Source organism: Stegostoma tigrinum, chromosome 21 (genome assembly GCF_030684315.1).
Source record: "Stegostoma tigrinum isolate sSteTig4 chromosome 21, sSteTig4.hap1, whole genome shotgun sequence".
Classification (NCBI taxonomy): Eukaryota; Metazoa; Chordata; class Chondrichthyes; order Orectolobiformes; family Stegostomatidae; genus Stegostoma; species Stegostoma tigrinum.
Genome location: NC_081374.1, coordinates 25,015,654 through 25,029,648, shown reverse-complemented (window position 1 = coordinate 25,029,648; position 13,995 = coordinate 25,015,654). Strand labels below are relative to the sequence as shown.

Here is a 13,995-nt window from a genome sequence, read left to right as displayed (position 1 = left end):
AGTTTTTAACTAAAGTCCATGTCAACAATGTTTATTGCTTTGCCCTTTTTGGTTATATCCTCAAAAATAAAAACCCAATCAGGTTTGTGAGGCACAATTTCCCATGCACAAAGTATTGCTCACTATCCCTAAATCAGTCCTTGCGTCTCCAAATGCACATAAATTCTATTTCTCAGAAACCCCTCCAACAACTTACCCATCATATTCCTGCAATGTCAATGGGTCAAAATCTTGGAAACGCTTTCTAATGGCATTGTGGGTCTATTATAGCACGTGGACTGCAGCGACTTAAAATGGCAGCACACCATCACCTTCTCATGAAGAAGGAAGCAGTAAAAGCTGGCCTGGCTGGAGACGTCCACAAGAACACCACTCATAGTGAGATTAGTTGAGCTGATAGTGCCTTTTGTGAAATGAGAACACAATTTTACTTACCTACTCAACACAATTAAGTTTTCAATTTCATGATTTAAATTACAATCTCATGCAATTTCATGAAAAATCAATAAACACACTGAATGACTAAATATGACTTCCAAACACATCAGCAAAAATTAATTGTCCCCAAAAGTTCAAATACCTCCTGTAATCCTCTGCAGCCAATACATTATTAGATACACAAACTCTACCAATAACAGTGATTTCTTTCAATTACCACAGCATGACAATGTGCAACAGTTCAGAAGCTCACTGAACATTGGACCATGAACAGAAAACAGTGTAGGATGTCACAAAATAGTCTCCAAGTCTGAGATGTGATTGCAAGGAAACTTAGGATTCTGAAAAAAGCACACCGCAGATCCCGAACTCATTGAATCCATGTTTTCCACTTTTTGGCTTTAGTACTAATCTTCAACGCAAGCGAAGTGGATGAGAAAAAACAGGAGCCTCCAGAATTCAATGACAGAGCAAGAGGTTGTTTAATGGATAGCAGGCATCCAAAGTTCTCTCTCAATCTTACGAGAGAAGTGCAAAGCAGACCTAAGATGAAGCAGCACACCTGCTCAAATCAGACCACTTTTAAATGTTAATCAGAGTTCATTTTTAAAAAAAAATTGTGGGTCAAAAAAATGGCAGGCAATGTCACAAATTCAATTAGCCAGCCAGTTACATTATTTGAGTACAGCTTTTACTGAGAAATTAATATTTTAAGTGTTAAAACATTTTTGGGTGTTGTATTTCACTAGTTGTGTTAATAATATTCATAATATTCACTTGCACTGACACTAATTTTATGACCCATTGAAGCTGTAACACGAAATGCAATATCAAATACTTAAACAAGTAATTCAGATTTCTTACACCAAATAAATGTCAACTATTTTTTACATTGGACAATATTTCTTCCTTGATTAGCAAAACACAAATATCTCAATCTCCGATTTCCCAATTTACACTGCAACCATAAAGATAAATACACTTAAATCTACCACAAACAAGTCCGGCAAATAGTTCACTGCTTAGTCAACTATTATTGGTCAGTGCTAATGCAAACGCAACCACTAAGAATTATTGTTATCAACCGTCACATTCCCCATGCTGTTAACAGTGTTCCAAATCGGGGACAAGAAGCAGATAATAAATGATGTAACATTACCACATAATAAAGTGGACACTAGTCAAATGGTAACTTTGACTACTGTGATATCATTTAACTGAACCAGGAAAGTGCCCATTCCTAAAAGCGCGATATTCGCTGTGATAAAAGAACCAAAGGGTCATGACAGTGATAAATTATAGATCATCAATTTTCAACTTCCATCATCTAATTTTAATACCTGAAACACTGACATACTTTTTTTACGAAAACAATTGAAATGTGCACAATAAGCAATAAGCACTCAACTACTGTTGTAGCCATGCTTCATGAAACCATCAATAAAAAGAAGAAAGAAATAAGTTCAGCTCTTTCGCTGATCAAAATGTGAAGAAACTTTTACATCCTGTTTAATTTACACCTTGATGGGAAATTCATGTTTTGGAAGTAAAAATAAACTGGCTACAATCAAGATTGTATTCAATGGAAAGATATGAGTGAATGATATTTCAAGTAACTGCTAGTGAAATGAATCTGTAACTAAAAATGGACAAGTTTTGCTTTTGGTACCTACTTTCTCAGTCTCTCAAAGGATGAAGTGCCCAGTGATAATGCAAACTGGAAAGAAATACCTGTGCACAAAGGTAACTGCAATTGCTACAAAAGTCAATGATTCAGGATATCCTTAACTGGATACAGCCAAGTATCACTAGCTAGTTGGAATCATAACAACACAAAAGGAAAATGGCTTTGGAGGTCAACGATCTCATCAACAATGTCACAGCAGCAATTCCACTGGGCAATGTTCTAGGAACAACCATCCTGAGCTACATCATTAATGACATTCCCTCCTTTATAAAGCTTAGATGTAGGGATGCTCAGCACCACTGGTGACCCCTGAGATACTGAGGCACTTTGTATCAAAAATGCAGAAAAATCTGAACAACATCCTAGGGCTTGAGTTTATCAGTGGCAAGTAACATTCACACAAGTGTCAGGAAACAGCCATTTTCAAAACCAACAGTCCACACATCACCATGAATTAATATTTAATGGCATGACCAAAGCTGAATCACCCTCTATTAACATCCTAGGGCTTCCAACATTGTAACAAGACAGAACCCCAAAATACTATTGGTGCTTTTAGCCCTCATATCCAACAGGTGAGGTTTTCCTTTGCAAAAACAAAAGAGGGACTGCTATAGAGACCAAATAAACGCAACTGTGAATTCTGCGTGGGATTGATGAGAAGTTATACCTAAAGGTGTCAGAAAAGTTTAAACAAATTGGACTGTGATTTCATCACCAAACAAACCCAGTAGATTATGGCCGAAACTGTTATGATACTATGCCATTAATAAGTCGACTTTACAAGTTTTGTTTTAAAATGGATAAACATTTCAAAGAACTTGAGTTTTCTTTTCGAAAAGTTCAAACAATAGAAGCAACCTGAATGAGTTTAGTCAAGCGCTCACAGATCCAGGATTTTTAGTTTCTTAATTCTTCAGTCGCAGTTGTTGTTGGGTCTGTTGCTACTGTACATCTCTCCCTGATACCAAGTTCTCTTGATGTTTTTTGTCCTTGACTGCTGGAGTTGCATGTGAGACAATCTGTTTTCTGAAACTGCATTTTGTCAAGGATATGTTTGAGATGTTACTATACCAGAACAGTTAAGAGTTTCATAGCTAATTAATCTATCATTCTGTTAAATTCACCAATAGTGTTAGAGCTAAGCCAATTTTGTTCTTTTTTTTAAAATGATGTATTCCAACGATCAAGCTTTAATTTTTTTTCCACTGACCTCTTAGTTCTAATTTGTATTGATGTTGTATTAATAAGCTCACTCTTTTTTAACTCAGTCTGGTTAAATCAGTTGTGTTTAAAACAGTTTACTTCCAAACCCAAACAAACATACCTAAAAAAGGGATCCGTTTAAATTCAATTTGTTGCAAGTGACTGATCAGTGGGTGAATAAAGATAGGGAGCCACTTCATCTTTGTTATCTGGGAGTTGAACAGTTTGCGGTGCCCCATATAAAACCATAAAAAGATTAGGGAACTTTACCCAGAATCTGGTCATAACACCATTGCCAGAAGCCAAACTAGCCTGACATACAAAGCAAAAACAGTTGGAGGCCAGAAACCCTCCAGCTACCAACTTACTTCCTATAATTCCCAAAGCCATCTCCAAAACATAAGTCAAGAATGGAATACCCCCATCTGTCGAAACAAGTGCAGTTTCAAAAACACTCCAGCAGGATGGCACCATTCAGGACAATGCAGTCAGCCTCGTTTGAACCGCACTCACAAGCATTCACTCCTTCCATCACTCATACCCAGTACAGCAGTATAGACTATCTGCAAGATGCAGTGTAGAAATTCACTGTCTCCGTCAAAGCACCATCCAAATCAACAACCACAAGTTCCTCCCCAAGCCACTCATTATCTTGACTTGGAAATATATTGATCTTCTTTCAGTGTAACTGGGTTAAAACCACGGAACATCCCCCATAACAGCATTTAAACTGCATCTACACAAATTGGACTGCAACCGTTTAAGAAATCAGCTCACCACTAACTTTGCAAGGGCAATTAGGGATGGTCAATAGTTGCTGGCTCAACCAAAGCCACACATCCGAATGAATTTAAAAAAAACTCAGGATCACCCCAATGAGTTTAAATTGAGTTTTTTTCCCCCTCTTCCTTTGCTGAACTGAACATTACCTCTTTTAAACTTCTCTCTCTGGGCTTCAGTTATTGAAGGAACATTTTTATTGGCCCAAAACAATAAGTCTCAGGAACATCAACAATTAAGCACTTCAATTAGTAGCTACAATAAAAGTGAGAATTTGATTTAAAACATTTTTTCTTAACTAATTGAAAATCTTCAATTCACACTTCATTTCCCATGTCACTATAATGTATTTCTAGAAACAGTGAAAATCCTGTTTCTTAATTAAAAAAAACAGATATTCTAAGATAGTAGGAACTGCTGATGCTAGAGAATCTGAGATAACAAGGTGAAGAGAAGGGTCTAGGCCCAAAATATCAAGCTTTCCTGCTCCTGTGACGCTGCTTGGCCTGTTGTGTTCATCCAGCTCTACACCTTGTTATTACAGTTATTCTAAACCTGTTCTGTGCAGAACCAAGTAGTGAAGCGTAAAACTTAATTGGGTCAATGGTGAAGTCTTACAAACTAGGAGGCAACAAGCTCAACTTATTTCATTTGACATATGACCCACCCCATAAGCAACAGCCAGGAACTCTACAATCATAAGATCCACATGGCTAACACATCACTTAGGATGGTTAAAACAATTCCTACTAACAACTCCTCCTTCTGACTTCTGCTGGGATAATCATTTAAATGTTTATAGGGAAATGAGGTTTATCAAACAAGAGGACAGTTAGGAAACAGCACTAAAGAAATTGATGGCAAATGCTACAATGTTACAATTTAATTGTTTATTCCAGGACTTGCTGTCATTGAGATTGCAGTATTAACTACAAAATTGTCCATGAAAAAAGTGAGCACATACACATGCAGGCCAAGTGCGGATTTAGGCTCTTTCACCTGTGTATCAATTGGTCTATTTCAGTCAGTAATATGGATTATGAACATTCCTAACACCGATATTAGCATCTCTCAGATTTTATTGACATACACTATGAGCAAATTAAATTGCTGAGTTGGTGTAGTGATTATAATAGAAACTGAAGCATGAGATAGGCCTCTGGGCCCTTCTATTCAGCCCTGCTAGTCAGTAAAATTCAGACTGATCTCCGCCAAAAGGTAATGACTTTTCAGGTATCACATGGGATCAAACAATGAAAATATGTTTCAATGATTTGGATGAAGGAATCAAATATAACATTTTCAAGTTTGCTGATGATACAAAGACACAAGAGAAACTGATGTGAGTTTGCTCGCTGAGCTGGAAGGTTAGTTTTCAGACGTTTCGTCACCATTCTAGGCAACATCATCAGTGAGCCTCCAACGAAGCGCTGGTGTTATGTCCCGCTTTCTATTTATCTGGTTAGGTTTCCTTGGGTTGGCGATGTAATTTCCTGTTCTTTTTCTCAGGGGATGGAGGATTGGCTCCAAGTCAATGTGTTTGTTGATGGAATTCCAGTTGGAATGCCATGCTTCTAGGAATTCTCATGCATGTCTCTGTTTGGCTTGTCCTAGGATGGATGTGTTGTCCCAATCAAAGTGGGATCTTCTCATATCTACAAATCTTCTCAAAACTCACTAACACAAGAGAAACCTAGTCCTAGTCCAAAGAGCAGCTGTAAACATATTGGTTATTGTTGTTGACACAAGCCAATACTGGATCACTGCTTTACTGAATGGCAGACTGGTAAGAATGGAGGTGGACACCCAAGCTGAGTCACGTTGCCTTGCAACCTTCAAAAATTGTACTAAGAACAAACACACACCCAAAAAGGTACCTTTATGAACAAAGAACAAAGAAAATTACAGCACAGCACAGGCCCCTCAGCCCTCCAAGCCTGCACTGATCCAGATCTTCTATTTAAACCTGCCACCTATTTTCCAAGGCTCTGTATCCCTCTGCTCCCTGCCCATTCATGTATCTGTCTAGATACATCTTAAATAATGCTATCGTGCCCACTTCTACCGGCAAAGCATTCCAAGCACCCACAACCCTCTGCCTAAGGAATTTTCCACACGTATCTTCCGTGAACTTTTCCCCTCTCACCTTGAAATCATGATCCTAGTAATAGAGTCCCCAACTCTGGAAAAAAGGTTCTTGCTATCCACCTTGTCTATACCTCTTGTGGTTTTGTAGACCTCAATCAAGTCCCCCTCACCCTCCGACTTTCTCATGTAAATAATCCTAATCTACTCAACCTCTCTTCATAGCTGGAACCCTCCACACCAGGCAACATCCTGATGAACCTCCTCTGCAAAGCATCCACATCCTTTTCGCAATGAGGCGACAGAACTGTACGCAGTATTCCAAATGTGGTCGAACCAAAGTCTCATACAACTGTAACATGACCTGGCAACTCTTTTATTCAATACCCCACCCGATGAATGAAAGCATGCCGTATGCCTTCTTGACCACCCTAACCACCTGCATTGCCAACTTTAGGGTATAATGGACCTGAACACTCAGATCTCTCTGTGCATCAATTTTCCCCAGGGCTTTTCCATTTACCATATAGTTCGCTCTTGAATTGGATCTTCCAAAGTGCATCACTTCACATTTGCCTGGATTGAACTTCATCTACTATTTCTCCACCCAACTCTCCAATCTATCTATCTATATTCTGCAGCATTCTCCAACAGTCCCCTTCACTATCTGCTACTCCACCAATCCTATTGTCACCTGCAAACTTGCCAACCAGACTATCTATACTTTCCTCCAGATCATTTACGTATATCACAAACAACAGTGGTTCCAACACGGATCCCTGTGGAACACTACTGATCACAGTTCTCCATTTTGAGAAACTCCCCTCCACTACAACTTTCTGTCTCCTAGTGCCCAATCAGTTCTCTATCCACCTAGCTGGTACACCCTGGACCCCATGCAACTTCACTTTCTCCATGAGACCGTGGGGAACCGTATTAAATGCCTTACTGAAGTCCATAAGGTTGTATCAATGTGAGTGTTCAGCTATGCATTTAGTGTGAAGATTTGTCCTCATACATTAGCAGAGGAAATTTTCCAAATTTATTGGGAAGAACGTGGTTAGTCAAAAATCACACAACAGAGCTTCAACAAATTGCCTGTCGGATGATGAGACTGATCTACCAATAACTCTAAAGGAATATACCATTGTTTTTAAATGGGGATCTCAGATGCATGCAAAAAAAAATGTCAAATCAAGGAAAATATGGCAAGGTTAGATCAATGCCCTATGTAATCAGGCCAAAGACCAAGCCAGGATTAGACAGGCTGGTCGAGGCCGGAGTCCTTGAAGCCATGAATGTTAGTTATTGGGCCGTGCACACATGCCAGCAATGAAGAAAGATGGATCAGTACACATCTGCAATGATTTTAAGGTCATTATTAATCAATTGTAGGCCTTCTAGTGGAGCAGTGGCAGTGTCCCTACTTCCAGGCTAGGAGGCCCAGGTTCAAGACCCACCTCCTCCAGGGATGTATAACAACATCTCTGGACATACTGGTTAGAAAAATAGGTGAAATTTCAAAAACTATACTGTGTGCTGAGTAGTATCCTTGCCTTTAATCAATGACATTTTTCCTAGACTAGCTGGAAGTCAGGTTTTCAGTAAAATTGACCCTGAACAAGCCTATTTCCAGATGAATGTAGATCCTGAGTCAGTGAAACTTGATGATTCCATTTGGAATCACATCTGCACCTACGTTATTCTAATGTGCCTTGGATCAATTTTTCAGTGGATTACAAGAAGTCCAATGCTACCTAGAATTGGAAATAAAGAATATCTCCACAATTCTGACACTACTCTGCAGTCTTGAAGATTATGACCTAATAGTGAGTAAAGATAAATGCGATTTTTAACAATCTTAGATTGAATATTTAAGCCATGTCACTGATACTAAGGGATTATACAAGTCTCACTCAAAATTAAAAGCCATAACTAAGGCTAAGATTGTAAGCCAACTACAATAGGTTTCAGGCTTGCTAAATTAACATGGCAGGTTTGTCCCCAAAGCCTGAAACTATTCTGAAGCCATTGTACATTTCATGACGCCAAAACATGAACTGGAAATGGGAAGATCAATGTGAACGAACTTTTACACGAGCCAAAGAGACTTTATTAAAGTTGGAATAGCCCAATCTATGCTTTGCTGGAGTGGAAGTGCAGTGGGGTTTCCACAGATAAACAACCAATCACCTGACCGAATAAGTTTTTTTTAAAATCAACTCCATTTCACATGGGAGTGACCCTTTATTTTGAAACTACACCCACTAGTTCTAGGATTCGTTGCAAGATGAGACATCATCTCAGTGTCTATCCTGTCAAGCTCTCTTCAGAATTTAATGTTTGGAATAACAATCACCTCATTCTTCGTAACTCCAATTAGTATAGATCAAAGCTAATCAAATGCACAACTTTTCCTCATAAGATAACACCTTCATCCCAGAACCAGACTAGTTTTTTTTTCCCTGAACTGTCTCTAATGCAATGTTAACCCTTCTATAAAAGGACACAAAAATTCCTAGTACTCCAGGCGTGGTTTCACTAATGCCCCCACACTTCAGATTTCCCCTCATTTATATGCCAAACTTGCAAAAACGGCCAACATTCCAACTTTAACTTGACATACCTCCACACTGAGATTGAGATTCATGTACAAAGAAAGCTAGGTCCATCTGTACTGCAACATTCTACAGGTTCTCCTCGTTCAAATAATATTCTGCTTTTCTATTCCTCCTGCCAACAGGGACAACTCACTATTTGCTTATCACATATAGCTCTCACTATGTTCAGTTCAAACAAATCTAAGAAAAAGTACAAAACATTAATAAGCTGTTTAAATTCTAAATATGAGAAAGGAAAAACAAGTTAGCAAAGCCCTAGCTTTAAGAATAAACAGTCATTGTTACAGGCAAACACTTAACTACCCTTTAAACAAATGGAAACTTGGAAATAAACATTCTTCAAATGATAGAGGAAACAATGCATTTTACAAGCAAATCATTTCCCTAGTATATTCAATCTCAACAGATAACTGAAATTTAATGACAGCTTGTCACCAAAAAGACAGGTAAAGGCATATCCAAGAGTGCTGTTTATTTGTACTGAACTCATCTGCACCCATTCTACAGAACAGCATCAGATAGTGACTTATATTTTCTCCATTTACTTACAGCTCCTAATCACCTACAGTGGCATGCAAGCCAAGTAACCTATTCTCAAGCCCATAATTATAGCAGTAAGATTAAGAGTTAACCTGAATGACTGAACCTCAAACTTTCCCAGGATTAAGTAGCTTACACCGCAGTACATGTACTATTATAAGCTTCAATCAAACTCAACATGTACGGGAGAAAATGTTAGACTGCACATAATGTGGATACGCACAAATACATTTTCTAAAAGGAGCCTGAAGTTGAACACCCACTATTTTGCAGATATCTGTGTCATTTTATGAAGGTTAGACACAAAGACGTTTAATAGCAACAAAAGAAATCCAATTATTTATTTCCACAATATATGTTAAGTGGACCACATTAAGTCAAATGAGAGCTCTACTATGTAAATACCTCTTCACTTCAAAGCAACTACATGGCAGTCCACAGTTCAGCATCAATAGTGCAAAGTGCTAATTAGATTGGCCAAAAATCCATGCAAAGAGGCAAGATTTCAGTATTCCCCATAATAAGGATTTAAATACTGTTACAGTGAAAGACAGAAGCAACCTCCAAAGCTGAACTGAACTTCTAATTTTGTCCATTCAAAGAAAAAAAAGAAAATCGACAATTATGTGTAAATGAACAAAAAACAGTCAAGGAACAAGTCGAGGCATTTCGCATATTGCTAGTGTCATATTACTAAAAGAAAACAGTTCTACAATTTTCATCTTACCACAACAAAACCAGCACAGCTTAGTTACAGCTTCTGACTATCTAAAATTCCTTGCCAACCTGAAAAATAGCTGCCTTCGTGCCAAAACGTTTCCAATTTGAGCTGGGTGCAGAAATGCTTCGAAATCACAAAAATCATATTGCTAATTAATTTGCTAGATGTCTCAAGAGTCACCCAAATTATTGACAATAATCATCTACTTAATGTGGTAGTATCAAAAAAAATTCTTCTGGACAACTTTCTTATCATGATACTTTGTAGCAAAAATGAAACTGAAAGTTCCAACAGTAAACATTATTCATTTACAGCTGGAGCATCGGAACTCAGGGAAGTTTCACATGATCTGGGGTTTGTCTTCTTCGTATACATACAACTTATAATTGAAACATATTTATTGAAAACAATTTATAGAACTAATACAATCAATGACAAAAATAAACAAAAATGAAAGAATTTCATTTAAGTTTGTTGAGTTGACTTTCCTTCTGTTTCACTTATTCAAATTAATTGAAATTGACAGATCAGATGACTGAAGAAGATTTCAGTTGCTTGAAAGTACCCTACCAGGCTTCTGGTGTTGAACATTTCAATAGATTTTCCAAGATCACAAATTCCCTTCTGGTGCAGATTGCATGCCATGTCAGATTTTGCAATCTAACCTGAAGAACGCATTTTTTTTAAAATGGCATTTAGATGTATAATACATTAGCAACAGCTATAAATGTTCCAGAGAACAGCGTAGGAAGTAATTAAAGAAAAGTTTTCATGGACCATCTTTCAATATCTATTAAAACTCGTTGGAGAAGGAGCACAAAAGTCAAAGGAGACAGTGATACAACATCACAGGATCATAGAATCTTTAGTGTGGCAAAAGATCACTTGGCCCAACAATTGCACACCACCCCTCCGAACTGCATCCCACCCAGACCCATCCTCTACTCCTTCCCTGTAGCCCTTCATGTCCCATGGCCAATCCACCTAATTTACACACCTCTGGGCACTACAGGCAATTTAGCTTGGCTCATCGACCTAACCCGCACATCTCTGGATGATGAGAGCAAACCAGAGCGCCCAGCTGAAATTCATGCTTATTCTACACGTGCATGACAGATAATAATGGAACATATTACAATCAACATGGTTACTTATAAAATAATGAGGAATACACAAAAACATTCTACTAAGAGCATTAAAGAGGGAAAAGAAAGTTCATGAAGAGTCAGAATGACATTATCTGTAAAATGTGCTACTTTGGTGCAAAACCCTTGTATACTTTTACTAAGAATTTAGCCATTTCATTAAAAAAATAGGAATCTAACAAGGGATGGTGAGCAAGCAGGAAAATACCATCAGACCATCTGGCTAAGATGGAGGTGGCCTACGTTTATTTATTTTTGGGTTTTTTTTTACCAAGAATGATGCTCTTTTCCTGGGAAGAGGTTCATAAGTTATTTATTATTCTATAAATGTCAAACATCGAATCACCCATTTCAAAAGTTACACACTGATGTGAATACAACCCAATTTCAACCTAACAAGATGAAAACCAACAACATGGTTAAGAATAAGCAAAGGTGCTCAAGTCACATAACGACTGCCTATGACAGGAATACTTTCACCAAGATTTCGATTACATCAATCTGTCCAGCAATTGTTTTCAATAGAAGGGGGCATTAGCAAGAAATGTGGAACAGCAAAGGAGACAAATCCAGCTACAACGTGTTTGTGTGGCTGAGTAAAGCTGACAAAACATTTCCGTGTGAGAGCTTCAAGCAGATGCTCGCTTTTCTAAAGGTCGATACAGAAGGGTTGTTTTAAAAAACTGAAATCAGAAAGATAGGGGGAAATGACAACCCCAGCAATCTCAAATGGGGAAAGAATAAAGGAGGCCAGCAGGGAAAGAAAATAGCAGCGAGTTGCGGTTGTCCCGGAGTCAGTGAGCGCTTGCACGAACCTTCCGGGAACCTTGGTGTTCCGCTTCCAGAACTGCCTCCTACTGTCGCTCGCCATCACCTCCCCTTCCCTTCCCCTGACAGTACAGGAGCGCTGACGGAATTTTCGGGTGTTTTTTTTCTCTTAAAAAGAAAGCCAAATACCGTTCATAGGAACAGGCACGCCCCAGTCAGAAAGGTTAAAATTTCAGTCAATTTCTCAATACCACTGCCGCCATGTTGGCGTCCGGAGCCGACGCTGCCCTCTCATTGGCCGGGGCGGAACAGTGCGCCGCGCTGCCAATCAGGGGCCTTGATGTTTACAGGTGACCCGTCTCCTTGGCGACGTCGCGGGTTGATTGACAGTCAGATCTAGGCAGGTGTCCACAGGGAGAGCGTTGATCCCAGTAGTTCAGTCGCACAACAATACTGAATTACATTTAAATACAAGATGGAGAGATTAGATTACTCGGCTATCAGTGTTGACAGATCATCACTTTATTTGCTTTTCCTCCTAATCTGCAGAATGACTCTGTAGAGGGAGAGAAAGAGTCTTGTTCCATGCTGCCAGCACAGACAAATTAACCTGCTTTTTTAAATAAATCCAAAAACCTCGAATTAACTTTAATTGAAATGACGATCTCGAAAACTGGAAGCTTTTCCAAAAGTTGTCTCCGTTGGACAAAATCCCAATTTTGATATCTTCCTTTGAAGGAAATGAAGGATCACCAGTTCTGATGAAGGTTGATTCGAATCTTTGAATAAAATCAGAAGGTGCTGGACAAATGCAGAAGGTCGCGGTAGCATCTGTGGAGAAAGAAACAGAATTAACAGTTGAAAACCAATATGAGGAATCGAAGAAAGGTAGCAAAGTGATAGTTTTGTAGAGAAAAATGTGGTTAGGCGAAAGTGGAGGTAAAGGTCAGGTGATGGTTTCTGGGTGAAAAAGATTAGAGATCCACCGGGAACGCAGAACAAAGGGTAAAGGGTCTGCGAAGGTTTGAAAATAAGTAGAGATCTGGAGAAGGTGTTAATAGTAGAATAATTGGTCAGCTGTGCTGAAGACTAGATACTGGTTATGGATGGAGGTGTGGGAGAGAGCAAAATGGATGACATCCTTCATGATCTGAAAGTTTTGAATCCAATGTTATGTCCAGAAGGCTGTAAAGTCCTTAAAAGAAAAATGAAGGACTTTTGCTCCAGCTTGCTTTAGCTTAATTGGAACAATGTAATAAACTTAGGACAGAAATGTGAGCATAAGAGTGAGATGGTGTTAAAAATTGAGAAAGCAACTGAAAAGTTGAAAGTCATGCTTGCACGTGTCGAACTGTACAGCAAAGCTATCACCCTGGCAGGGTTCGAGGAAGAGACTAGAATGTGAGCAATAAATACAGCAGACTAGCTTGAAAGAAATCGAAGTAAATCATTGCTTCACTTGGAATGAGTGTTCGGGGTTTTGGACAGTGAGGAAGGAACAGGTATTGTTACACTTCCTGCAATTGCACAGGTAGGTGACGTGAGAGGAATGAGGTGTTTGGGGGTTGGGTTGGTGGCAGAAAAGTGGAGTAGGGTCACAGAAGGAACAGTCCCTTCAGAAAACTCAAAGGGCAGATGAAGTAAAGTTTTTTTTGTGGTAACATCACAAGAGACAGAAATACAACGGATGGGAAGTGGTGAGTGCAGAAAAGTGAAAAATGAGTTAAACACAGTAAGAGGCTCTGTCTAACAAGAATCCTCATTTAGGAAAAAGAACATGTTGGAAACATCATCTTGGAACACAGTTGTAAGTCAAACTGATGAAATAGAGAGAATGGAATGAAGTCCTTCTGGGAATCAAAGTGTGAAGGAGTTCAGTCAATGTAGCTGTCAGACTTGGTGGATTTCTAATGAATATTAGTGGATAGCTGATTCCCAGAAACAGAGAAATCAAGGAAGGGAGTGATAGTAACTAATGGATTGAGCATATGTAAGAGAAAGGGG

At 38.8% G+C, this 13,995-nt stretch overlaps 1 protein-coding gene across 2 annotated transcripts in view; it reads right to left on the bottom strand.

Annotated features, from left to right (window-relative positions):
- Positions 1 to 12,285, bottom strand: part of LOC125462853 (TBC1 domain family member 22B) — a 276,012-nt gene extending 263,727 nt beyond the window's left edge. The window contains exon 1 of one of the 2 annotated variants that reach the window (XM_048553288.2): positions 12,181 to 12,285. Coding sequence is in view for 1 of the 2 variants with exons in the window: in XM_048553287.2 (XP_048409244.1) it covers positions 12,039 to 12,094 (56 nt within the window). In the remaining variant the exon portion in view is untranslated. Of the gene's footprint in view, positions 1 to 12,038 lie in introns of both variants that reach the window. The other variant, XM_048553287.2, reaches the window with a different exon arrangement.
- Positions 12,286 to 13,995: the final 1,710 nt, after the last annotated feature.